The sequence below is a fragment of the Grampus griseus genome (assembly GCF_964374135.1).
Source record: "Grampus griseus genome assembly, chromosome: 1".
Taxonomy (NCBI): domain Eukaryota; kingdom Metazoa; phylum Chordata; class Mammalia; order Artiodactyla; family Delphinidae; genus Grampus; species Grampus griseus.
In genome coordinates this window covers 130,174,468-130,201,815 of record NC_139017.1, presented here as the reverse complement: position 1 = coordinate 130,201,815, position 27,348 = coordinate 130,174,468, and the positions used below count along the sequence as shown (strand labels likewise).

Genomic DNA, 27,348 nt, shown 5'->3' with positions numbered 1-27,348 from the left:
AGTCCTTGCCACTTTCTATGTTCAGGATCACTAATGGAACTTTTAAAAAGGAACAGCCCTGAACACTAACCATAAGCAGCTGAGGGAGTAGGAGTCACTAACAGAACTTTTAAAATGAAACAGCCTTGAACACTACTCATAAGCTTCTGATGGAGAAGTTCTAGGATAGGACTAGGGCTTCTGTAACACTCAAGAGACAGCCCAGAACTATACTAGTTAAGAACTAGTGTAGATTTCTGATATGAGAAAGTTTGTTTTAAGAAAATTGAAGAACACGGTAAGTTAGGAAGGAAATGTTCAGTTACACCAGTGTTTTAAGAGAGGAATCCTCTTCTGATTTCACGTCAGACAATTAGTCTGATAATTAAATCGTAATTATATAAAAAAGTTCTTGATATTGTCCCTGAGATAGGTGACAATCCAAACTCTTACACAGGTGTAACTTTATGAGAAATTACCTAGGAATTACTTAATATTCTTCCCCCCACCCCCACCCTAAAGAGGGAGAGAGTATGTAAATAAGTTACCTTTTCTTTTCTGTTTGCTTTAAAGAGTTTCCGTTCTTGACTCTGCCATTCCTTACTGACCATCTGGATCCTCTGTTCCCAAATATATATTTTTGAGGTTATGCTTTTCTGACTCCTAGTTCACCTGTTGTGGTCCACCTGTAGACTCACCTGAAAAACCTTTCTGTGATTCGGTCTTTGAATTGATGTAGATAAGAGGAATCTGAGATAATACTGCCTGTTGTAAAGGTAGGCTGGAGTGGGGAATATTAGCCGTCACATCTACGGTCTCAGGAGAATGAAGGTACCATATTCGATCAGTTCTTAAGTGATTCATGTAAGTGATCAGTAGATCAAAGGGGTAGATTACAAGTGATACCTTTCTATAAGTTACAATACTGCACAAAGAAAAAATGTTCAAACACTTCCAGAAATGATTAATATGCACTTCCTTGGAAAAACTTGCCAAATAATTGAAATATATGTTGGAAAAAAACCTGCATTAGTCTTTCATATCATAAAGTTACAATTTTAAATTAATTAGCTCTTAATTAACAGCTAATTTTACCTTTTATACATACACTTTGTAAAATCTATACAAGTATCAAAAAATAACTATACCTTATTCAGCTGGTAGATTAAAATCAAACACCAGCTCTCTGTTATTTTTATGGGGATGTAAGATAAGTTTAAAGCAGATTTCTAATTTACCAGTTTAGAATACTAAAAACTGATGAAGTGACTGTCTTGTTTAATTTAAAACAGGAATCATTCATTTCAGTTGCTACGGGTCTGCTTATACTACTATCATTACTATAATAAGGCTGAGAGTCAAACTACTGTCACTGGTATTAGCTATCCCAGTATGTAATCGTTATTTATAGATAGAAGTTATCAGGTAAAGTTTCTTCTGCAATTCTAAATCCCTTTTTTGTGTGCCTAAATGAAAAATACCTTAGAAACCAGTTTTAAGACTTTACAAACCAGTTATCAATAATTTATTTCTACCCATTAATTTATTCATTTATTTAATTTTGGGGCTATTATCTCGGCCCATAAAGTGTCAATTATGATTTTCATTTTGCTATTTTTGGAACTGTTTCTTGAATCAACTAACTTATTCTCTGCTTTTGTCAGTAAAAAAATTTTTTTTAGTCTCAGTAAAATTAGTGTAAACATTCACATATTTAATAGTACCTTTAAAATAAGAATTACTACATTTAAAATGGTTCCAAAACGAATCTATAAATGGTAATATAAATTAAAAAATACAAACTTAAAGTAAATAAATTTAACATTAGCTATGGTATAAATAATGGTAAATGTAAGTGTACCTTTGAGTCATTAAAATGTCTTAAAAAAGATAACAGCATATTACCAGAACATTAGAAACCACAGCCATGATTCTCAAACTTCAGCGATCGCCATTTGATATTGTTTGGCCACTGCATTCTTGAGTAAATTAATGCTATAATTTCCAGAATTAAGTCCCAAGTCTTTTTCAAAAGTTCTTAAATTCTTTTCACACTCAATGTTGAATACATGGCTTTTTTCAAATGAATAAAACAAGTGCATTTATATTAGAGATCCATTTTGCGCAGGCTCATTCGACTGAAGGAATCCCTGGAGAGAAAATGAAAGGATATAGTTATAAGTAAACAATTTTTATATAATCCTGTAAAATTATGTTTACATGCTTTCTTTCTGCCAATTATCTCAAAGTTTTGCCACCAAAAGCTTATTGACTTTAAAACTTTTTTGCCACCAAAGCTCTTTTAACACTTCAAGTTACATGCTTATCCTACACACTCTGCCTTATATATTCTAACTTGTAGAGTTCTCTATAGATTAGAAGTATATTATAGTAACCACTCTATCCAAGTCCATTGATCATTTATTCATTTGTCCAAAAGATATATTAGATATTATGATTAAACAAGAACTAAGGGATAATGGGAGAGAGTTAAGGAAAAGATTTACTTGGGGTTATTAAAAGGCAAAATGCAAGTGTTTTACTTAAAATATTAAATTCTAAGTCTTAAATCAGTGGTTCTCAATTTTTGGGGATTTAGGTCCTTTATACACTCTTAAAAATTGTGGACCCCCCCAAGGAAGCTTTTGTTTATGGATTATATATTGATATTTACCATATTAGAAATTAAAACTAAGAACATTTAAAATTATTTTATAAAATAACCCGTCACATGTTACTGTAAACAGCACTGTTTATTAAAAGTAATTTGCAACAGTTTTAGAAGAGTGGCATTCTTACATATTTAACATCTGGCTTAAAAAGCCTAAATTCTTTTTTTTTTTTTTTTCTGGTACGCGGGCCTCTCCCGTTGCAGAGCACAGGCACCGGACGCGCAGGCCCAGTGGCCAGAGTTCACGGGCCCAGCCGCTCCGCGGCATGTGGGATCTTCCCGGACCGGGGCACGAACCCGTGTCCCCTGCATCGGCAGGCGGACTCTCAACCACTGCGCCACCAGGGAAGCCCCTAGATTCTTAATATCTGCTTCTGCATTCAATCTTTTACATGGCACGTAGTCTCTGGGAAAGTCCACTGTACTCTCATGAGAGAATGAGCATGAAAAAAATATTTGGCATTAATATGAAAATTTGTTTTGACTCAGGAACCTCCTGAAAAGGTCTGAGGGACCCGTTGCATGGGTCCCAGATTATACCGTGAGAACCACCATCTTAAAACTTCCTAAGCTTTCTGCAAAATAATATTCCAGATTTTGTAAATCAGCAAAATAAAAAGTTCAAGTTCTATGGGAATTTTATTTTCTAAGTGCTGAAGAAATTAAGATGGAAGAGGATAATTCTTCAATACTTCTTAATGTATTTTCCTTTTTCCTTAAGCTGGTTTGTTTTGCTTATCTTTCCTGCCATTAACGTGAATAGTCTCTTAAGGTTTCCAATCCCCAGGAAAGGAGAGGACAGGTACAAAGAGATCATGTTCAGCTTTGAATCCTGAAGCTTGTTTTTTTCTTGGAAAATAGCAGTCTTAAAAGAGTGTTCATCAAGAAAAAGGATTTTCTAAATTTCAAAAAACTGCCTGCAAATATTAAGAACTAAAGCTTGGAGGAATAACCATCAGAGAGGAAGGCAAAACTCAGGGTAATGGTGTAATGGAAAGCTTCCTTCAGATAGGAACAATATTGTCCATTGAAAGGAGCTGGAGAGATTTGATGGAAGTGAGACTACCATTAGGAGACTTCCTGACTACTCCAGGGACCCAGCACCCCATCCCAGGACCTCTGACCAATGACTGTAAGACTGGCGGAGGTGGGTAGAGCAGCAAGAAGTAAGAAATTCCAAAAAGATTGAAAGGGAAGCCCAAAGTGGAGGGAACTAGAGTTGCTTCCCATCAAGAATTTCAAGAGGAAACCACCCAGGGTGTCTTGCATCACTGTAAGGATGGTGGAAGCAAAATATAATATATTCTGCCAGAGAAAGGATCTAAAACAGGCCTCCTCGTCTCCTGTTCCTGTAGATGGTCTGTCTACATGCTCCCTGTAGGGGACAAGACATACCAAGCAGGCACTTGGTATACATTTTCAGAGGCCTAGAAGTACACAAATATTAGATCACTGAAGAACAGGGAATATTCTCATTTGATCAAATAGCCAGTTAAACTTTCTTCTGTAGTATATTATACTTTGCATTTACATTCCATTTATATAAGCAACTTCAAAGACCTTCCAAATATTAATTGATCAGGTAAGTACAATTTAATAGCTTCACTGCCGTAATTCAAAGAAAAGTGTGATAAAATACTGGTGCCACAACAATTCAATAGATGTATGTACATTTGGATTTCAAAATGCAAAGAAGGCAGTTTACATGCCCTGTCTGGAATTCAGGGGTTAAAAGGATAAGCACTGTCCTTGGAACTTCACATGCCATTTAATTTCCACAACAACCTCTTCAAGGTATTATTTTACAGAGGAGAAATCTAAGATTAAATTATCTGCTCAAGTAGAATTATGGTCAGTTGTAGAAAATTCCAGGTTACTTCCACTTCTAATTTTATTTGTCACAATTAGAAAGTGAAGAAAAATAGTGAAGTCGTCTTGATACTCAGTGGGGTTATCTGTTTTAATACAAATCTAGAAGAACATACTCTATACTATTTACTGTCAGGGATAAAGGAAATGAATACCTGGCTTCAAGTATATTCTAGCAAATTCTCTCATAGAAATACCAGAAAGTGTGACAGGACATTAAAAGGAACAGTTCTAGGAGGCCAGACTTATGTGTGGTTTCCTGGTTAGTGTGAGTTCTTAAAACAACTTTATTATTCTCTTTATTACAGAAAGAACTGACTTTTATCTTGTAGGCTGATTCAGGTATAGATGATGAAAGGCTTACATAAGTTGAACTTGTTAGGTTTCAGAAGACAATATTTGAAACCATTTAATAAAAGTTAAATAAATTCAAAAAAAAAGTTAAATAAATTCACTTTTAAATAGTTAAAGCAGATTTCATTTTTCTGAAGATATCCAAAGTAATAGAAAAAATAAGCATACCTGTGGCAGGTAACAGGTAATACTGCCTTGTATAACTGAGGGATCTTTCTGTTTATCAGAGGCTGTAGGGCCTCTTTAAGGCGATGATAGTTTCTCTCCAGTTCCCTTTGATACTCCTTTTGATCTGGCCCAATTAAGCTCTTATTTTTTCTTAAGGCATCCTCACACCTAGGAAAAACAGTGTGTTATCAAAAGAGTTCTTGTGACATACTTTCAGGGCAGGCATATATATATATATATATATATATATATATATATATATATACACCATGACAAGGACATTGAGTTTTTCGGTTGTATGTAAAACATCCTCTCTTGCAATCAGGTTTAAAGCAGGGAACAGATGATCAACAGAGTTTCTTTAAAATCTAACATCCGCTTCCGGTTTTCACAGTTGAAAATTATATATACTTTAATATTAAATCTGACACCCTTTTTTCCCCCACATATCACCACTAGACTAAAAGTTCTTTAAGGGATGTAACCGTACTCATTTATGTAGCAACAATGGCGTCTCGTACAGTGGTTTGCCTTTATTCAAATAAATGTTTCTTAACAACTGAATAGATCTGATAATATCTTTTATCCAACTTATTCAGATATTTAAGAAAAAATATCTGGACTCCAATAGATAAATGGAAAAAGTGTGTTTTAAAAAAAGTATACATATCAATACTTGTAGAATGCAGCTAGAGTGATACTTAGAGGAAAACATATAGCCTTAAATGCTTATATTAAGGAAAGAAGACTAAAACTGAAGAGCTAACAAGCAACTTAAAAAGAACAGAATAAACTCAAAGTATAAGGAAGGGAATAAAATTTTAAAGTATGATAGCTCTATACTAAAAAATGCAAAAGTTGGTTGTCAGAAAAATCTAAAAAAATAGACTAAGCTCTGGCAAGAATAAATGAGAAAAGGCCAAATATCCTCTTCTAGAAATAAAAAATGGGACATAAATTCAAATACAGCATAAGTTTATAAAGGCACAGAGGATATTATGTACAATTTAATGCAAATAAATATGAAATTCTACTTTTCTACATCAATTACCAAAAACATTAAGCAACAAATATGAATAAAATTTATTAAACAAAAATATGAATAATGCTAAAACCATCAAATCAGTCAAATCACAAATCTACCCACAAAGAAAACATAAACATGCAAATTCTACTAAACATTCTAAGGACAGATAATCCCTTTGTAACACAACTATTCCAGAGTATATAAACTATTCCAGGGTATGGGGGAAAAAAAAACTATTCCTGAGAAGAGTTTCAAACTCATTTTTCAAGGTTGGGATACCAAAACCTAATGGGGGCTATAAGAAAATACTTGTAATTCAATCTCACCCATGAAAACAGTTGCAAAACTCCCAAACAAAATACTATGAAACTGTTCTAACACCATATTACATCCCTACTCCCCACATACAACCCACCTGATAAAATTTTAAAATTTGTCATGATAAACTTTTAGCATAACTACAAACAGGTAGGAACTTGTTTCACCTAATTAAAAATATCTACAAAAACATGAAGAAAACATTATACTCAATGACGAAAAAATTTCTTTTAGATCAGAAACAAGAAAATGATGTCCTCTATCACTATCCCCATTCAACACAGTAATGGAGGTCCTAAACATTACTGTAAGAAAGAGATTCTACAGACAAATTATTAGAATTAACAAGTGAATTTGGCAGTATTCTCATGTAAAGCATATAAAATTCAACTACATTTCTGTATGCCAGCAAACAGAAAATATAATTTTAAAAGATACCATTAACAAAAGTATAAAAATATTAAATACCAAAGAATAAGTCAAAAGATACGTAAGGCCTCTACAAAAAAATTAAAAAAAAAAAAACATTCAGAAGATCTAAGTAAACGGAGAAGTATACCGTATTCATGGACTGGAAGAGCCAGTTCTCTTCCAGTTGATCTATAGATTCCGATTCAGGTTATTATTTGGGGTGGGGTAGAGGGAGAGATATATTGATTCTAAAATTTGAAATTTATATCAAAAGGAAAAGGGCCAAAAGTAGTCCTTGAACAAAATGAGAGGAACTGCTCTATCATATATGGAAGTTTATTATAAAGCTGCAGTAATTAAAACACCATAATATTAGTTCAAGGAGAGATAAGTAAACAGTGGAAGAAAACAAAGATCCTAGAAACAGATGCACACAAAGTGAGCACTTGATGTGTAATAGTGCAAAGCAGTGGAGAAAGGGTAATCTTTGAAATAAGTGGTGCTGGGTCAACTGCACATCCATATGGGAACAGAAATCTGACCCCTATCTTACATCATATTCAGTTACCAGTACAGACAAAAGTCAAACTGATCCCTTCCTTGAACCATATACAAAAATCAAATTTAAGCAGATTTTTTTAAAAAGTAAAAAGGCCTTTTTTGCCTTCTTGCCCTTTTGTTTAGGCTATATTGAATTTTAGAGATACCATTATATTGACTTTTTAGAAGTCAACATAGAATGTTACTCTGACCTCAGGTAAAAAATTTCTTAAGACACAAGAAGCAATAGTCATAACAGAAAAGACTGAATCATTTAACTATATTAAAGTTAACAACTTCTGTTTATTAAAAAAAAAGGTGCTAAGCCCCAAATTCAGAGAAGGTGTCTATGATATTTACAAATGATAAAGCATTACATATCCAAGAATATGTAAATACTCTTAGAAATCTGTAAGGAAAAGAATCCAATAGGAAATGGCAAAAAAAAACAAAAAAAAAATAACTTGAACATACAACTTTACATCTTGCACATGACAAGATGTCCAACCTCACTGGTAATCAGGGAAATGCAAATTTAATCCATAATCACATAATCATTTCACACCCACAAGATTGGTAAAAAACTGTCAGACAATATCAAATATTAGTGAGGTTACATAGCAATAAGAACTCTCTCAAACACTACTGGTGAGAATGTAAATCTGGCTTCACACTTTGGAAAAAGATGTGACATTATCTGGTTGAAGTAGAACCTATGAACCAACAACACTACTCTTAGGTATATAAGCCCTAGGCTATCTCTTGTACCTCCAGAAGTAGGTAAAGAAATATTTGAATAGTATTCTTTGTAACTAAAAAACAACAAAAAACAAAAACCAGGAGACAGCCAAGATGTCCATCCACAGAAGAATGAATAAATCATGGCACATCCATTCAATGAAACATATAAAATAAATAAAGCAACATTTATTACAGCAATATCTCACAAACATTAAAAATAGCAAGTCACAGAAGAATATGTACACTCCATTTATAAAAGTTAAAAAAACATGCAAAACTAAATAGTGTAATAGGGATATATTCATTTATGATAAAACTATGAAAACAATAAGGAAAATGACAAATATGAAATTCATGTAGTGGTTACCTCTGAAGGAAGGGAGGGTGATAATATCAGAAAAGGGCATGTGAGGAGGGATCTCAAAGCAATGATAATGCTCTATTTCTTAAAAGCTGGGTGGCAGGTACATGACTTTTTTCTCCCTATTCTTTAATAGCAAATGTTATAAATACTATTTTGAATCTACTCAAGATTTAATGAAAACAAGTTTTAAATGCTAAGCCCCAAAATATAAAGAGTAAATACAAGAAAAAGTGTTTATTGTTTTTAGGAATAAAGGAATGCAAACTGAAGTACCATTTAAACTGATTAACAAGAGACACCCTATTTAAATGGCATTACTTAAAGTAAGGTGTACTGTGACTAGTACACTTGCATTCTTGGCACTGTTAATATTTAGAACCTTTTTGGAATAGACTACATATGAGGGGCCAATAAAAATGTTTATGTACTTTGGCTCAGTCATCTCATGCTTAATATTTTAATTCAACAAAACGATACATTTGTTAACTATACCACACTTAAATTCAACATAAATTCAGACATTTGATGAGATAATATAACTATTAGAATAACAGTTTTAACTTTAATTGAAAAATAAGAATTTAAGATAACATGTATATTATAACTGAACTATGGTAAAATATATATGCATATTGGCATAAAAATATATACACACAAAAATTAAAAAGGCAGTATTGGCTATGACTTGTAAGGTTTATATCATGTAGTTTGTTTTGTTTTTTTCCTTTTTGTAATTTAAAAGGAGAAAACCTTCTCTGTGGTAACCCTTAAGAAGACCTGCAGACTACAGGACTTCATTACCCTATACTAAATATACACAAAGAGGAGGACATTTGTTTTAGAATCGTAGTCATGGTAAAAATTCCAAAATAATAGCAAGAAAATAAGCATCTATTGTTAAATGTCTATGACCTAAAGAAGTATGTATTGTTTCAAGATCATCTGGCTCACAAGCACAGCAGGGATATTTTGGTTCTTATTTGAAACCTCCCAAATAATAAAATTAATGTTAGAAATCAATTTTTAAAAAATTTTTATTGGAGTATAGTTGATTTACAATGTTGTGTTAGTTTCATGTGTACAGCAAAGGGAATCAGTTATTCATATACATATATCAACTCTTTTTTAGATTCTTTTCCCATATAGGCCATTACAGAGTATTGAGTAGAGTTCTTTGTGCTATACCGTAGGTCCTCATTAGTTATCTGTTTTATATACAGTAGTGTGTATATGTCAGTCCCAATAGAAGTCAGTCAATTCTACAAGTACAAAGCAGCTTTCTTTCTTTTACTATGGCAGCTCATCTATACCATACATTAGGAGCTATGTATCCTATAACCAAACCTATAAGGTTGTCTAGCTCAATAATCAGATTATAAAATCCCAGACTTCCAATGAAGCTATCTGAAGTTTTTAAAAGACATTTACCATGTTCACGCAGGAGAAACTGACAGAAATTCATGACAGCTATTGCAGTGAGAATAAGGAAAATACTGTCTCAAGAGACTTGAACAAGTTAGCATGCCTCATATTTTCCTGACGACAAAACTGATATAAAGTAAAATTCTGTCTACCCCAATAAACCCTTTCAATGAATGATTTGATAAGGGAAACCACAGTTCATAATTTGATAAGAGAAACCATAATAGGGAGTCAAAGACTGGATTCTGACTATGGTTCTGATGCTGCTTTGTTAAGTGACAAGTCATTTACTTAATGGTACACAAGGGCCTTACAACCTACTTTCCCAGTGTTTGACTACTTGTTTTCATAGATTGCACAGTTCCAGCTTCACTAAACTATTCATCTTTCTCAGAACAGATTCTGAACTTTGCTCATGCTGGTTTTTTTGTTTGTTTTTAGTATACCCTTCCCCCTCTTTTCTGCCTGAAAAACTAATATTCATCCTTCAGGGTCCATATATAATGTTAATTCCTGTGTGAAATCTTCCCTGACATCATCAAGTAAATTATCATTCCCTCTTTTGTGCTCATAGTGTTAGTAAAGCAGGAATCAGTATCAAGTTGATGACTATTTTCCCCTATTGTTCCAAAATTTAGTATTTACTGAATACCTATTTATTACATGCCAAGTATTATTTGTGAAGAAAAGAGTTAACAGCAGGCCTGAGCCTGCTATCCTTAGGTCCTATTTGAAGGCTGGCCCTTGGTTACTGTCTGGGAATTTGGATTTGGGAAGGGTTCCTATCATACCCAGAAGATAAGAGTGGCTCACTGTGCCTGAACTATTTATACAAACACTATAGTTTCTGCTAAATACCTGCTTTCCTTTTGGGAGTCTGGAATTTTGGTACCTGTCAGGGAAAAGGTGCTTACATGACCAGCCTCCAATAAAAATACTGGTTGGCACTTGAGTCTCTACTGACCTTCCCCGGTAAACAACATTTCACATATGCTGCCGCAACTCTTTGCTGGAACAATTAGCACCTCCTATGTGGCTGCACTGGGAGAGGACCCTTTGAAGCCTATACCTGGTTTCCTCTAGACTTCACCCCCTGTGCCTTTTCCCTTTGCTGATCTTACTTTGCACTCTTACTGTAACAAATCATAACCAGGTCTACAACTACATGCTGAGTCCTGTGAGTCCTCCTAGCAAATCATCAAAACTGGGGGTGTTCTTGGGGACCCTGACACCGTGGATTATTTCACCTAATTTGCACAACCTCCCTGTATGAGGTAAATATTATTATCCTTACTTCATACATTAGAAAACTGAGGATCATAATGATTAAGTGACCTGGAAAAGAGACATAAAATGATAAGGATAAGATCTGAACGTAAATTTTTTGCTTCCAAGTTTGCTGCTTGTATATTTTCTGAGGGAAAGGAAACAGAAACTCTCACATTGAATGTTCACAATAAATAACAGCTTTCAAGTTAAATGTTAAACTAATAATAGTTTCAAGTTGAAAAAATTTCCTGAGTCTAGGCTTTTCTAATCTTTAAAATTTAAAACATGGCATTATACACAGTATTGGGGGGCAGGGATATACATACATAAGGCATAGTAAGTTATACACAGACAACCTCTCATTGTGAACCATTTTCCTATAGTTTCTCTTTTCAATAGTCCCTGAAGACTCTCACATCAAACTGTGTATTGGACAGTCTCAATTTGAATATCTTTATGTAGGAAACCTTGAATACCTTTTAGTAAAATCTTTGAAGCAGAGTCGCAATTTATTATGATGTCTGAAGAGCTTTGGGTCACTGGGTATTTCAGACAGGAAAACCTGGGCAACTTCCAAAGGCCCCTGTAAAATAAGAAAATAAAAGTGTGTTTTTGTTTTTTATATATTCACAGAGATAGAATTTGCCAAAACCATTTTTCTTAGCACTAAGCTTGATACATATATGTCTATGCCTATATTAAAACTTTTCAGAGATGGATTCTGACAATACATTTTTAGTTTTTCCTAATGTCAAATCTATATTCTTGCCCACAGCAATTAACTTATTAGTTCATTTTTCAAAGAAAAAGAGTAGGAGCTAGAGGACTGACTCTTGTATTCATTAATGTATTCTGCCTTATATTTTTTATATTCTTTAATTTATCCTAGATATAAAAGTTGTCAGGCTAGTGACAATCAGTTGTGAGTCCACTGATTATTAGGCACTTGATTTTACTAAAACAGCTTCCCTCAGCATTCCAAATGTGTTCCTAATACTGCGAATTAAAGGTGATCTTTTGTAAGTTACGTCATTTGGAAGTAAAACCTCCAAATCACGTATACTTTTAGGAGGTAAAGGTCTTAAAATCTTCATTCCAGTTTTGGTAGGGCATTTTTTGGCTTCATTTCTTTAACCCAAAAAAAGGTAAGATATATTACATGAAATCTTACTTGAAGCTTTTTTGGATTTTCCCTTACCTTGGACTACTCACTAATCATCAGCAAAAAAAGCTGAATGAACCCATTACAAGGAGATAATGGGGATGGCTTCTAATCTGCATATGACAAAACAACAATATCTTGTGTATGTACATTATTCAAATTTTCAAAATGATTTCACATTACTTATTTACTATTCTCAGCTCACTGTGAAGGAGACCTGGAGAAGATAACATCAGGGAGTATCTAAGAGAGTAGATACACACACATGCATGGAACATGTAGCTCTGAAAATGAGCCCTTCTTTTTAGATCACATTCTTTCAGTACAAGCTTTTAAAGGAAAGGCCATTTTGAGTGAAATCTATCCCTTCTTAATAGAATGTTTCAGAACAGATAGTTAGAAAAACAGGCAGTTTAAAAGGCAGGTGTGAAAATTTTTTAATAACTGAGATTATACTAAAAATTTTGTTTTTCAGTTTAACTTTTGCAACTACTTCTAACATATTTTCACTTGCTTTGACACTTATTTGTGATCTCTGTAAAATATAATAATGAAATCATTCAAAATTCCATTTATAACTTAAATCGCACAGTATTAGCAAATGCTCCAACCTGATTCACTGTTGTGCCTACAGATCCCTGGAGTACCATCTGAAGCATTTTGGGGTCTGCTGGATCCTGATGTGTGGCAAATGCCAACTCCTGCGTTTTTTTCTGCATGTCTTCAATAGCAACTTCAATTGGTGTTAAGATGATCTGGGTCAAATAACATCTATTAGGTCAGTGTATTGATTGAAAAATATTTAGTGAGCTTTATACACAATCAATTAAAATAAGAAAAAAGTGGTGACCAATTGTAAACTATTATCTAATAATAAAATTCCAAAATTTGGATCACTAAATAAAAAATTAAAAAATCAACCTTTTAAAGCATAAGCGAAGGGTGAATTAGGGACTTAGAAAAGAAGCTGAAAATTAATGACTTAAAAATGGGTAAAGTTCTAGTATGTTACCACGTGAGGAATGATACACAATGCTATATCCACATTGTTTTCACATGGCTCCAATGTATTTGCTCCACTATTTCTATTTCCCTATTTGGAGACCTACCTCCTCTTTGTGAGTGACATTAACCCTTGTCTTAATATAAGGAAAGGCATGAGAAGTAGTCAGAATGGTCTTCCGTTTGAATTGTTCATGAAGTTCCCCATGGGCACGACCATCTAAAGTGAAGGGTGTACAGTACATGAAACGACGAAGATTATAATTTTTGTCAAAATATGTGATTCTGTCCTTCATCTCATATGTGTCAAAGTATGGCTCCACGTAGGTAATCTGAATATATGCCTGGGAAAGGAAAAAGTTCTTCATTTTCATTGTGAAATCATCATTCAGTCTTTCCCAAAAAAAATCAGTCTCAAAGATATACCTATGTGTCATTACAGTCTAATCAACCATACCTTGTTAGGATCTAATTTACACTTGTCTACAGGATTAGAATCCTTGATTACTTCAACCACATCCTCTCCAAATCTTTCTCCATAAAATCCCTAAAATAAGAAAAAGAAATCTTTCACATGAAGTTAACAGTAGTAGAAAACAGAGGAGGTCTCTGAGGGAGACTCCTGAGCAAAATCAGGCCATTTAGTAAGTTCTTGTACAACCATGTCAATAATTACAAAATAATAATTATTTGCATTCACAAAAGTTAAATTTAGTCTATCAAATTAGCATGGCCTTAGTCCATACTTATTTGATATTATTCCCATTTACTCATTTTAAATAACACAAAATACAAAAAAAAAAATTCACCACTGAAAATACAGGATTCCACAAGAGGTCCTCAAAAAAAAAAAAAAAAAAAGGGAATAGAAAGCAGAGACAAAAGAAATTCATTATACTTGATGTATAGGATATTAACTTTTATTGAGTTTGATGTAGCCTAATTTCTTGCAGTCAATGAGCAACCATTCATTTTTCTGAATTATTAATGTAATGTTCCAGAATATTCAAATAAAAGCATTGACTTGTTGAAGTTTTGTAAAATTTCAGATTTTGAAAAGGTAACCCTGGGTCAAGAATGTACTGACTTTTCCATATGACACTGAGTAGGAGCATGGGCAAGGGATGGAGCTATTCAAAAGGAAAAATTAAATCTCAATCCTCAAAGGAGAACAGCCACTCCTCCCTCTAAGATAATTTTTATGACTGAGTAAGTTTGGGAAATACTGTCTCAATATTTCCCAAGACTTACTTAATAGGCTCTTGAAAAACAAAAAGTCCAGCTTAAACCAATTTATGGAAGTTGAGTCCTGTGAAATCACCAATAAGAATACAATATTGAGAAATTAACATCAGCTGAGAATAAAAACTAGCCTAGAGCACTACCTCTCAAACTCTTATGTCTATACAAATAATCTGGGGATCTTGTTAAAATGCAGATTTTGATTCAGATGGTCTGGGTTAAGGTCTGAGATTCTGCAGTTCAAACAACCTCCCAGGTGATGTCAGTAAAGATTCTGTCCATGGACCACACTTGGAGAACCAAGAACAGAGAAAAGTTGGAAAGGATAACTATAGCAGAAAAGATTGGTTAGTTTCATAAACATTAAAATTAATTATTTATTGTGAAAATTAAGTAGCTGCATAAAGGTTAAGGGATTCTAAGCAGTGTTTTTAAAGTATAATTTCAAGCTTTTAAGTTCTAAAGATTATCTCACTGGGTATCAGTTATGCCAAAAAGATAATGTACTTGGGTCAGAAATACCTTGGGGTTCTAATTCTAGTTCCATTAATACCTTATACCTTTTTCAAAATGTGGATAATACTATACATTTCTCCACAAATCACAGTAATTCTGAAAGATATAGGATTTCTAAAATATGTGTGAAAATAGACCCTCAAAAAAATCAAGTTAATATTATTTTACTGTTGCCATAAAAGATTTGAAAAAGACTATTACTGTACCTATCAAAAATCCTAATTCTAAAGGAGTAGTTTATTTGGCAGGATCTGGCTTATTAAATGATTAGATCTGGATCTGAAAGTCTATTCACCACAGAAAATACAAATTAAAGATGACATTTTGTGAACCACCACAGCATTCACCTCCAATCTGTGAGATATCTCTGCAAGTTTGGTTATTGCAGGCTCCTTGTAAACAAATTCCTGTTCATCCAAATCCCCGAACTTGGTTCCATAAAAACCAACACGAAAATAGGTGCCAAACATCCGCTTACCATCCTAGGTGTAGGAAAATAAAGAAACTTTAATACAAAGTCTTTTTGTTTTACACATTTTGTTTCGATTGCTATGGTACAAAATTCTCAACACATTGCGAAAGTTTTAATTCAAAACTACAGTATTTTATTATTTTTCAAATGAAAGTAAAATAAAGTAATTTTCTTTTTTTCATTATTTCTAACAAATAACATTGTGCCATTAGGGCTTTTACCGAATCATATATGGCATATGTTTTTCAGGGACTGTACCAAGTGATGTCCTCACATAGGTCTATTTTTTTTTTATGTCCATACAATTGAGATAAATTAACTCATTTTCCTTATTGCAAGAAAAGTTGCTTGGTATAAAACAAACTGTTCTAATTATCCTGAAATTAGAGCATACTAAAGTTAAATTTAAAAACAACACTAATATTTTTAGTTTCCATTAGCCTTTATATTATCTCTTTACATATATTAAATGAGATCGTAAAAGTTAGGAGCCAAGTATAGCACCTGGCACAGAGCAGACGGTCAGTAAATGTCACGACCATCCAGAAGCACTGAAGCAAAATATTTACAATTAGTATCCCTCTGCTGATAAAAATACTGATATGTGGAAGAGTAACTAAAAATGGAATAGAAAGGAAAAAATGTATAAATGAAAGATAAAAAGAAAAAAAATTTGAGAAGAGTTGGTTTTCTAAAGTCCCCAAACCACCCACTGCATACATTAACCACACATTCATCCCAAGTACAATGTACACTAAGGTCACCTGAACTCTTACACAGCACATTTGAAAACAAATTCCCTCAATAAAGATAAAATACTTGGAAGCTTTCTATGCAATTCTTACAATTTAGATACAAAGATGTTTCAGAAGGATTTTGGGGTAGCGCCCATATACACAGCCATACGTGAGTGTTTATATACCTCTGAATTCTCTTTAAGCCTAGTAAGTTTGATACTTATTTTTCCTATACTGACTTATTGCAAAGGCAAAAGGGTATGTAAAATAAGTTACAAATGAAACAGATAATGAAGCAAAATGGAAAATTCTGATCCTCAATTTTCCAGCCTTATAATAATAATAATAAAAAAAATACAGTGACTAAAAATATCTCCACTTTTTTTTTTTTTTTTTTTGCGGTACGCGGGCCTCTCACTGTCGCGGCCTCTCCCGCTGCGGAACACAGGCTCCGGACGCGCAGGCTCAGCGGCCATGGCTCACAGGTCCAGCCGCTCCGCGGCATGTGGGATCTTCCCGGACCGGGGCACGAACCCGCGTCCCCTGCATCGGCAGGCGGACTCTCAACCACTGCGCCACCAGGGAAGCCCCCATATCGCCACATTTTTGTCCAGAAGAAATACAGTTTTAAATAAAAATGTCTTTGAGCTAAAGAAACTTGAGGCTGCTAATAAAAAATTTTTCAGTCGCTTCAAAATTTAACAGACATAAAAATTAACTGATTTCTATAGCAAATGAAATCTCTCTAGAGATTCAATGTATTCATTGAATTTGATTGAAATGTATTCAATCAAAATTTTGTTTAAAACCATCAATAAGCCAATGGAACAATATAATAATAGCAAATTCTGATACAATCAAGAAATGAAGACCCCACCACCTGGAAAATAAAAAAGGCATTTGAGAAAATTAACAATTTGTGATTGTTTTTTCCCAAAATGCCATAAATGTACATATTTATTTATTTTTTTAAAATCACAAATATTAAAATTTGTTATTCTGGCTGTATTCCCCTCAGAGTGTTCCAATTTTAAACCCTATTCTAAATCTTCAGTATTATGATCATTTAAATATTTGAAGACTGCTATCAGAACTTGTTTCCCTTAGACTTTCCAGTTCTCAATCATCTTCATATGATAGGAATTACTATGCTGTTTTCATTTTATTAGTTTTTCAATGCCACCTTTTAAAGTGTGGTATCCCAAAAATAAACACAATATTGCTGATGTGATCTGATCAGTGTAGAGATCAGTGGGCTCACTGCCTCCCTGGATGTCGACTTAAATTTTATTAATGCAACTTAAAACTGAACTAGTTACTGAGCAGCCATTTTAAACTCTTTTTATTTACTTTCTCATACTGACATTCAGTTCAGGAAAAAAAATTATTGAGTGCTTATAATGAGTTAGCCACTGTTCATCCTCAGGAACAGGAAAATAAAAATAAATAAGACCTCCCCAAGAGAGTAAAAAATGTATTCAAATAATTACAATACAAAGGGTTATATGCTATAATAAAAAGTGTATTGAGAAAGGAAAGATAAATCTTGTTAGAGCCAGGTCACGAAAGAGGTGACACACAGGCAGGATTCTACAACTTAAAAGAATGGCTAAGTGGATATGGGAGGGAAGGAAAGGAAAAAAAGTCATTAAACAGAATGTATGTGAGGGAAACCATTCATCCATTCATATATTTACTGAATGCCTACTATGTGTCAGCAAACTGTTCTAGACATTGGTGATAAATCAGTGAACAAAACAGAGTGGTCAGGGCAGGTGTCACAAAAAGGTGACATCTGAGCAAAGATGTGAAGGAGGTGTGAGAGTTAGTCATGTGGATCTTCTGGGGGAAGTGCATTCCAGGCAGAGGAAAGAGCCAGTGCAAAGGTCCTAGGACAGGAGCCTACCTCATGTGTTTGAAGAATAGGAAGGTGGCCAGAGTGGCTGAAGCAAAGTGTGCAAGAGGAAGAAGATCAGCAGAGATAAGATCAGAGAGGAGTTACTGGAATTGAAAATGAATGTATGTGTAGTGACGTGGAGGAGGGAACAGTGATTAAATTTATTTTCAACTTACGAAGAGTTCTCTAGTGTAAAACCATTGACTCTATCATGTTCATGAAAGACTAATCATATAGCTGTACCTTCAAGAAAAACATCACTTCATCTTATTTCCTCTTCAGAGTTTTGGACCACAGGATGATACCCATTTTTCCTTTGAATTAAAAAAAAGTACACTTTCCTACAATCTAGCCTATATTTTTCTAGCATTACCTTCCTTTAATGTCATGAATTCTTTCTGAACTTCCCATCATTCCCACACTCCAATTTGTTCTTCCTTAGCAGTTCTACTTACTGGGTCCACCTTCTTGTATTTGATGAAACTATGCCCCAGACAAGGAAATCCTTCTACGCATCTATCCATGTCTCTAGTGGGTGAAATTGCTTATGACAAATTATCTTAAGGCTTTTCTAGTTTTATCTTTATTTAGCAGGAAACATTCAGTTGGGCTAGTTGTGTATTTCCACAATGACATCACTTCTAAAACTTCTTTCATCTTCACCCACAGCTTTCCATTATGCTTCTGACTCCATGTTGGATCTTTTACTTTAACCTTTGCTTTTTGTTGCTCTTGTTATTATAATCATACATAATGGCCTGCCTCAAGGAACCCTGACCCTCTGCATGAATGTTAAACTGAAGTGCCTCTGTTCAGTTCACAGGGAGACAATCTGACCCTGCCCACCTGTGAATGGCTGCAGAAAAGAAGAAATTAACACATGCCCTCCCTGATGCTGGCTAAGCCAGGAGATATTTTGCAAAACTAATGGCCTTTTCACTTTACTTCATCACCTCCTCCCCATCTCTGTTCTATAAAAAAACTGGCATCCAGACCCTGATAAGATGGTTTTTGGGGACACAGGTCCACCATCTTCTCCGTCTGCCGGCTTTCCAAATAAAGTCGCTATTCCTTGCCTCAACACCTCGTCTCCCGATTTACTGGCCTGTTGTGTGGCAAGCAGAGAGAGCTTGGACTTGCTAACACCTCCTTCAAGTTAACTGACTGCCAGATAGGCATACCAGTATTTCACACAGTGGTAATCTCCTTCTCTTCTATTAGATTTATTCTTCTTAAGAACATATACTTTTATCAGTTTATTTAATCACAGATCTCGACCAGGGAACATAACACCTCTTAGATTTCACAGCTAAATTGTGTTAAGATTTCAAGTAACAGTAATGATAATAATGATGACGATGATATAACAACAATAAAAATAATAATCTCCAACATTTTTAAAGTACTTACTATGTGCTAGACACTGGTTATCCACTTTACATGAGTTATGTCAATTCTTACCACGACTACGAGATACCATTTTTTTTACCCTCTTTTTATAGATGAGGAAAAGTAACTTGCCCAAGGTCACACTGCTAGTCAGCGGCAGAGCTGAGAGTTAAATCCCAATATATCTGACACCTGAGTCCAAGCTCTTATTTAAGCTATTTAATCCCCATATTCTATGTACTGGTATACAGACACTAGAACATAAGTATGATCTCTGAACCATCTTTTGCTTCTCTGATGCTTTCCTTGAGAACTTTTGAGAATTTCCTTGAGTAACTGTTTGAGAATTACTGGGTATCTCCTTCCCTGTATTTTGTCTTCCTCTATATTACAACACTGTCCTCTACTGTAATTGTTACTGCATGTTTGCATCTCCTTCCTGTAAACTGCAGTATGAAATTTAGGTTGGTGGTTTACCTACCAGATATATGCTTCTGATATATCCTACTGCATTTCTTATCAAAAGTTCAATTTTAACCATTATATGTTCTAGTCCAGAAAAAAACAAATCATGTCCAGTATCATCTACAAAGTAAATGTTTGCTGTCTGTATCTTTTTCTCATCAAAAGTAACATAAAGGGCAAACCTAACCAGTGGTACAGCATCATCAGTTGCTCAGTCATGGGTCTATACCAATTATTAGGGAGTCACCAACTATCAGAAAGTACCTCCTCACAGAGAAGTTCTTCTCACTTTCCCTAAATTCCTTAACATTTTTCATATCTAACTTCATCTCTTCACCTTTCCTGAGGTAAACAGTCATGGATGTTTTATACCTACACTGGTCTAGTTTCTTCTTTAGAGTGTCACATTTTTCCACTCAACTACTTGTTGTAAAAGTACTTGTTTTGACTATGCTCTTGGAACTTTTTTCATGCCCTTCTTTCAGCCCCCCACTCCCCAATCACCTATTAAAATTTGCTGTTTCTCATTCTGCTCTTTTACTGGCTTGGATGAGTTAATTTATCTCACGCAGCTTTAGCGTGGATTAAGGCTTATAAAAATTCAACAGAAGCCACTGCACCAGAACTATGGCTAGTATTTCTCAGCATATAAAAACCAAAATATTGGATGGACATCAAATACAACAACAAGAGTTATGATCCAGTTATTTTGCATGCTTCAATCTCATAAATTAGGGTACGCCACTTTTCTTTAGTGATTTAGTAGAGAGAATTTTAAAAAAGCTAAGCCCACCTTCTCAAGCCTTTCTGGAGACTATAATATATGCCTACTAGGGTGGTGATATTTCCCCTAGGATGGTGAAATATGTTGTAATCTTTTAAGGAAAAAAAATGGAGACAGTATTATGTGACTATGTTATCAATGGTTGGGGAATGACTGTTCTGAAAAATATAAACTTGCCTTAATCTACTTCTGAATACAAATTGTTCACTATTTGATAAATGGATAAATGTATCTTTTAAAATAAAATATATAGACACAAAATATGAAATGGCTGTAAGTTTCCATACAGAAATTCAATATTTCTCTTTTTTCTAAAAGTAATTTTAAAATGCAATCATAAGAGAGAAATTATTAAACATACTTTATTTCCTATTATTATTATTATTATTTATTTATTTATTTTTTTGCGGTACGCGGGCCTCTCACTGTTGTGGCCTCTCCCGTTGCGGAGCACAGGCTCCGGACGCGCAGGCTCAGCAGCCATGGCTCACGGGCCCAGCCGCTCCGCGGCATGTGGGATCTATCCCGGACCGGGGCACGAACCCGCGTCCCCTGCATCGGCAGGCGGACTCTCAACCACTGCGCCACCAGGGAAGCTCTATTTCCTATTATTTTAAGAAAAATAAATGGGCTTGGGAAGAGAAAATAAAGGTAAATACTAAACAGTCATTAAGATATTGGAATTGGCAGATCACCATGATTTAAGAAGAGTTCATGATTTGTTATTTTGGATGGTAAATACTTTACCAAATTGCTAAATATCAAGTTTTAGAGTTATCTTTTACACACACACACAAACCCACACACACAGCCCTAAAAAGCTTTGCCAACTCAAATAATTTGTACCAAATCAAGGAGCACGGTAAAAAATGAAATACAATGCTAATATATAAGCCCAGATAGCGTTCCTCTAAGTCAGGGAGGGAGTATCAATTCAAAGAGCCTTTCTACAGTGTATCAGTTATCCTTATTGGATCTCAATCCAGTGAGAGTTCTTTGAGAATACTAGGAAATTAGCTAGGAAACGTAGCTTTTAGAAAAAATGAAATTACTGAAGTTTTCCCAGAGTCAAAAAGAAAAATATTCACAAGATAGGAACTTACCACAATAGACAATAGTAAAAGTAGGGAGTAGGGTCAGCAACCAGGGGCAAGAGAGAAGAGAAAACAGAAGCATTTTAATTAGGGAAATTTCAAAACAAATAAGCAGCAAATGGTAGCAAACATATTTTTAAAATGCAAGCATCCATTTAAGTTTTACAAGGGAAAAGCAAAAAACAAACGTGCAACAATTTTAGAAGCTACAAAGCTAAAGGTCCAGTGAAAGGTAGTGACAAGAATATAAACAAGAAAATAAAGTCTGTGCGACTTTTACCATGCAATAAACATGATGACAGAATATTAATATCATAACCAGTGAAAATTATACCTTTCAGGGGTCGATTTAGCATCAAGCAGACTAGTAATAAACTGCTCAGAGGTTTCAATGTATCTTCTTTTATCTACTTTTCACCTACTTCCATTTCATGTTAGGAAATCCATAAGGAACTTTATCACTCATAGATAACCATGTAAAGTCTCTTTATATAAGTCTTAATTGAGCCACAGAAATGAGAGGTTCTGTACTAGGTATTAATAAGGTCACACACATTTAATCTGGAGAACTAAGGTAGATGTAACTGTACTGGCTTCATCTGAAGAAAAACGAAAGGTGGCAACTAATTCAGAAATGGAAGAGAATGCAATAGTAACATTTATTCTGAAGGTTTCTAGTTGGATCTCAAAACAAGGATTGAAATGCAAAACCAAACAGAGAAAGCCTAAGCTGCTTAATCAACATAAACCTGACTACAAAGTGAGAGGCAAAGCAGAAAACTTTACAGATATATTTAGCTTTAAATAAACCTGGTTTATTAATACCTTGTTTTATACCTCATCAAAATAAATTATTTTGTAGAATTTTAAATTTTATAGAATTATTTCCTTTACAGAAGGATTGAAAACAAAGGCAATCAATTCTTCCTGGCACTTTTCAGGTAAGATTTAACTTATATATAACTTCATGAGCCTAACGACTCCATAAAAGGAAGCACACATAGTCTTCATCGAACACTAATTATCAAACATTGTCAGAATATGAGGTCAAATTAAATTTCCAGTTGTCTCAATCTCTTTATCCCTCCCTCCAACAAAATTCAAATGACAAAAGTGAATTTCTTTCCTCAGTAGTGCTTATACTCAAGGTGAAGTGACTCAAGATCAAATTAACACATTCTTTCATCAATTCTAAGATGCACATTTCTGGCCCATATTTTAGTATCTCTGTAGTTGGCATTCATCTTTCAACTGATAGGATGTTGTAGTTTAACACACAGGGTATTTTTTTTCTTTGTTTCTTAAAGGCATGGAAAATAATGGGATGTCTTACAATTGATGGCATCTTAGATCAGATGAGATATTTTTTATTTACACCTCTGAGCAATAACATATAAATCGACCTCTGTAAAATGAGGTGAAACAATATGGTTAAAAAAAGAAATTTGTGTGTAAATGTTGATGAAAGAAAATGCTTCAAAGGATAAAAACAAACTAAGTGATGACAAAGTGGCTCATTTACCAAAGAATCTCATTAGTGTAACATATGGATTTCCATGCACTGCCTACAACCTCTTAATAATAAATTTCTTAACATAACTTACAGTATTTTAACAAAATTTCTTTGGTTAATGAATTCAGTTGACAGCAGACAGCAACAGAACGCCCACAGCTAGCACATGTGGGCAAAGCATTGGCATAAGAAATCTGATCAAATCAATCTATTAGTGTCTTTAACTAACTAAAACATTACCTACCTCCCAGCCAGTACTCTGTATAATAAAAAGTAAAAAAAGGGCAAAGTCATAAAAAAAAAAAAACTGTTTAAAAAGAACAAAAAAAAGCCAAAGGAAGTTCAGTAGTGTAAGGTACCATATACCATAAATTCTTCTTCGTATAGAAAACACCAGGGTACTTTAAACACCATATTCCTTCACTTAAGACCTGTGATAATATTATAAATTCCTTGTTCAAAACCTAGAAGCTAAAATTTCACCTTTTAAAACTTTAATAAGTGAAAAGTACAAATTTGGGGGAAAGAAAGCCAACTACTTGTTTCATTTGTGTCTAAATTAGATCCCTAACTAATGTGAGCTGCACTTCACTGAAGTATCGCAGGTAAATTGGAATAGACATTGAAATTTCACTCAAATGTCTTTGATACAAATGGATGAAAGTTTCTTGGAAGCTACTAGCTCTAGATGTTCCAGACCTGATGTGTAATTTGCAATTTATAGGTCTGGAAGCTGGGATGAGATTTCCTTAACAGTATATGTACAACTGATTATAAAAAGACCCAACTGTTGTGATCAAGAATCCTAATGATCTTTTGCAACTTCAACATTTTAGTAAACAATAATAAAATTCTGGCTTAACAGTATAGTGGCCCTATTTAAGACTTAAAATTTTTCAGATTATATCAATTCATCCAGAACAGCTTAGTCCATGGCAAGAAAAAGGAAGTCAAGTTGACAGACAATAAAGTAGGACTAATACCGAACGAAAAAGTGGAAAACCAGTACTCCACTTCCTTCTTTGATGATGGCAGTGGCAGACAACAGCATGGGTAGCACAGGGAAGGGAAGAGAAAAGTGGAGAAAGAGGAGCCTCGACAGGATACTTCAGAGCATTTCAATGGAGCCAGTGACTCAGCTTCAGGGAAATCAACTGCTGGTAGTCTACTTCATTTCTAAACCAAGTTTATTTTAATTTTAATTTTAGTGATAATATGTGGATTCCATGAACTATAAACAAGTACTGAAGTCATACTATTATAACTGAATAAACATGACAACCATTTATTCATTATTTTCACTAAACATTATTTTCATATTAGAAATATGTCAAAGGATGATTGAATAAAAATATATGGGAAAAACAGTTAAAAGTTCAGTTGAAATCATTAAAAATATTAGGAGTTTATTAAACTTTCACATCATTTAATAAAAAGTTAAACATAACAACTTTTTTGGCAGCAAATGAATAGAAATCAACTTAAAAATCAGATTCATAACTATAACCCACACTGTGAAACAGAAAATAACTCACAATTTAAAACAAATTTAGCAACTAGTAAAAATTCAAAAAAAGTGAAGGAAAAAAAGAGAAGCTATGTGGAAAGGTTATGATGATCATAATCTACTTTAGGTAAATTCAGTTTTGTTAATGAGTCTTGCTTTTGGCCATGAACCATCATTTTGACACTGTTCATTTGTAACCTCATTAAAATGGTCATTTCGTGACATCTAGTTTGACATTAGTACAAAGCAACACTAATGCTTGTAGACAGTTTTCTCCATTTATACTGAAGCTAGAAAGTACAATCATTACCTGATGAACAATTTTGCTGAATGCTTCTTGAAGTTTACCATGAATCGTGGATAGTTTCTTTGCATCCCGATTAGCTTCATGAATAGGAATAAGTACTTTGTAAACCTCGTTAACTGCTTCATACATGCCAGCCTATAAGAATAATAAGATATTGCTTTCTTTTACATCAATAAGAAAGTGAATTACAATTTATGAACTCACAATATTTCTACTAAGACAATACTACTGTTTTCCAATAGGACATAAAAACAAACACTACTAATTTTTAATTTGATTAAGGCCTAATAAAATAATTTTGCACAATTTAATATTATCTCTTCTAGATAGATGAATGGATATGTATGCATGTGTGTTTGTGTCTGTGCATTTAAAATACACACATATAATATATGCATATTTATATTTCTATATAATTTGAATTGGACATTTTGCTTTTATCTACCCAGTAATTACTTAACTAAAATAAATGTGTGTATGTGTGTGTCCTCATATACGCACGTAAACTTTTGCAGAAACTAATTCTGAGCAGAGGAATAAAGAAACCCAATTATTACATTGGTCACAGATACGCAAATATCAGATAACCTGTGGCCTCCTAGGACACTAACATTATTAACTTTTCCAAAATATTAAATTGGCACAGGAAATCTTATTGGAACTCTCCTATGGAAAAATCTCTGATTTTTAACAAAACATAAGAAGGTTCTGAACCACCAGATTTTACTCAAGTAGGGGATAGTTGGTCAGTAGGTGACTAAGGGTTGCTCTGGTTATAATCAGAGTAAGGGACAAAACGTGTTTACACTGCTACCCACTCTCTTGCCTTTAGTAATGGATTCATGGCTGTAGTGAAGGAAAGGAGAGGTATTTTCCAAGAGCCACTGAGTTCCCACTGCCTCACACATCAGCAAACATTATTTTCCCAGGGAAAACCTATGGTTCTCATATTTTCTAGTCAGTTCACAAGAGTATATTTAAGCAACATGTAGCTGTAAAAGTAAAGTATATTTAGTGTAACTAAAATGCCCAGTAATTATTTTACTTAATATTAAATAGATTAATTGAAAAAGAATGAAATTCACAATTATATGCTCTTGCAAAATATAGGCTTCTGTAATATAGGCCACTGTACCCCAATCTAAATTCACTGCTGTGAATTATTAAAATTAAACACATATACATAGAGAATGTATATTTATTAAAATATTCCATTAATACCAAAAAACTTTTTTTCCCTGCTAGTTCAGATCACTTAAATTGAAACTCAAGGAACAGAGATCCGGGGTAGGAATCAGGACAATCAAGGTCCTCAAAAACAAGAAATTTTAAAGTGGACCAATGCCTAACGTTCTTTGAGTCTCAGAATCATTATTAAATGAATTGCTTCTAAATGCCAATAATGATGAGAAGATGATAATAGCAAACACATTAAAACTTACTTGGAGCCAGGCACTGTGATAAGCACTTTACATAGGTTAACTCATTTAACCCTGATAACATTCCTTGAAGTAGGTACTATTATTAGATGCATTTAACGGTTAAGAAAAGTGAGGCACTGGTAGGTTGAGTAACTTGTGCCTGAAGTGATTTAACTACTAAGGTAGCAGAGCCAGGATCTGAATTCTGACTGTATGCCTTCTAAATCTATACCCATAACCAATATATTTCTGGGGAGGGTTAAGGCCAGGAGAAGCAATAACCAATTCCTAATAATAGTACAATGGGGAAGGTGGGAAACACTGTATATTACCTCAAGCTTCCCTTTTACCTTAACATGAACCTCACTGTCTCCCAAACCTTGGTGCTGGGATACTAAACACTCAGCAGAAAACTCACAGAAAGCAGGTGACCGTAATCACCATGGTTCAAGAAAGTAAGCAGGGATTTGGCTGGCTGTTTTTTCCTTCTCCAACAAACATCCCATCTCAGATCCACATGACTGCTTTAATTCTTCACATACAGATGGGGAGGGACAAGGATTAGAGTTATAGCATGGTAGGGTAGATCAGACAAGGGATCTAGGATGTAGTTCATAAAGCTCCTGATACCACTTCAATATCTACCTAATAGAACTCACTATGCAACCAATGGGATGAGTGGCCATAATTTTCCTGAGTACCACAGG

At 34.1% G+C, this 27,348-nt stretch overlaps 1 protein-coding gene across 4 annotated transcripts in view; it reads right to left on the bottom strand.

The window, feature by feature from the left end:
- Nucleotides 1-1,228: 1,228 nt before the first annotated feature.
- DOCK7 (dedicator of cytokinesis 7) overlaps nt 1,229-27,348 on the bottom strand; it is a 208,485-nt gene continuing 182,365 nt past the window's right edge. For 2 of the 4 annotated variants that reach the window (XM_082679929.1, XM_082679931.1), the window contains 9 exons: nt 25,224-25,355; nt 23,651-23,665; nt 15,403-15,528; nt 13,755-13,844; nt 13,405-13,641; nt 12,907-13,050; nt 11,610-11,716; nt 5,042-5,209; nt 1,229-2,129 (listed from right to left, as the gene is read on the bottom strand). In XM_082679929.1, the coding sequence (XP_082536055.1) occupies nt 2,087-2,129; nt 5,042-5,209; nt 11,610-11,716; nt 12,907-13,050; nt 13,405-13,641; nt 13,755-13,844; nt 15,403-15,528; nt 23,651-23,665; nt 25,224-25,355 (1,062 nt within the window). In that variant the 3' untranslated portion in view covers nt 1,229-2,086. Of the gene's footprint in view, nt 2,130-5,041; nt 5,210-11,609; nt 11,717-12,906; nt 13,051-13,404; nt 13,642-13,754; nt 13,845-15,402; nt 15,538-23,650; nt 23,666-25,223; nt 25,356-27,348 lie in introns of all 4 variants that reach the window. The other 2 variants (XM_082679930.1, XM_082679932.1) reach the window with 1 other exon arrangement.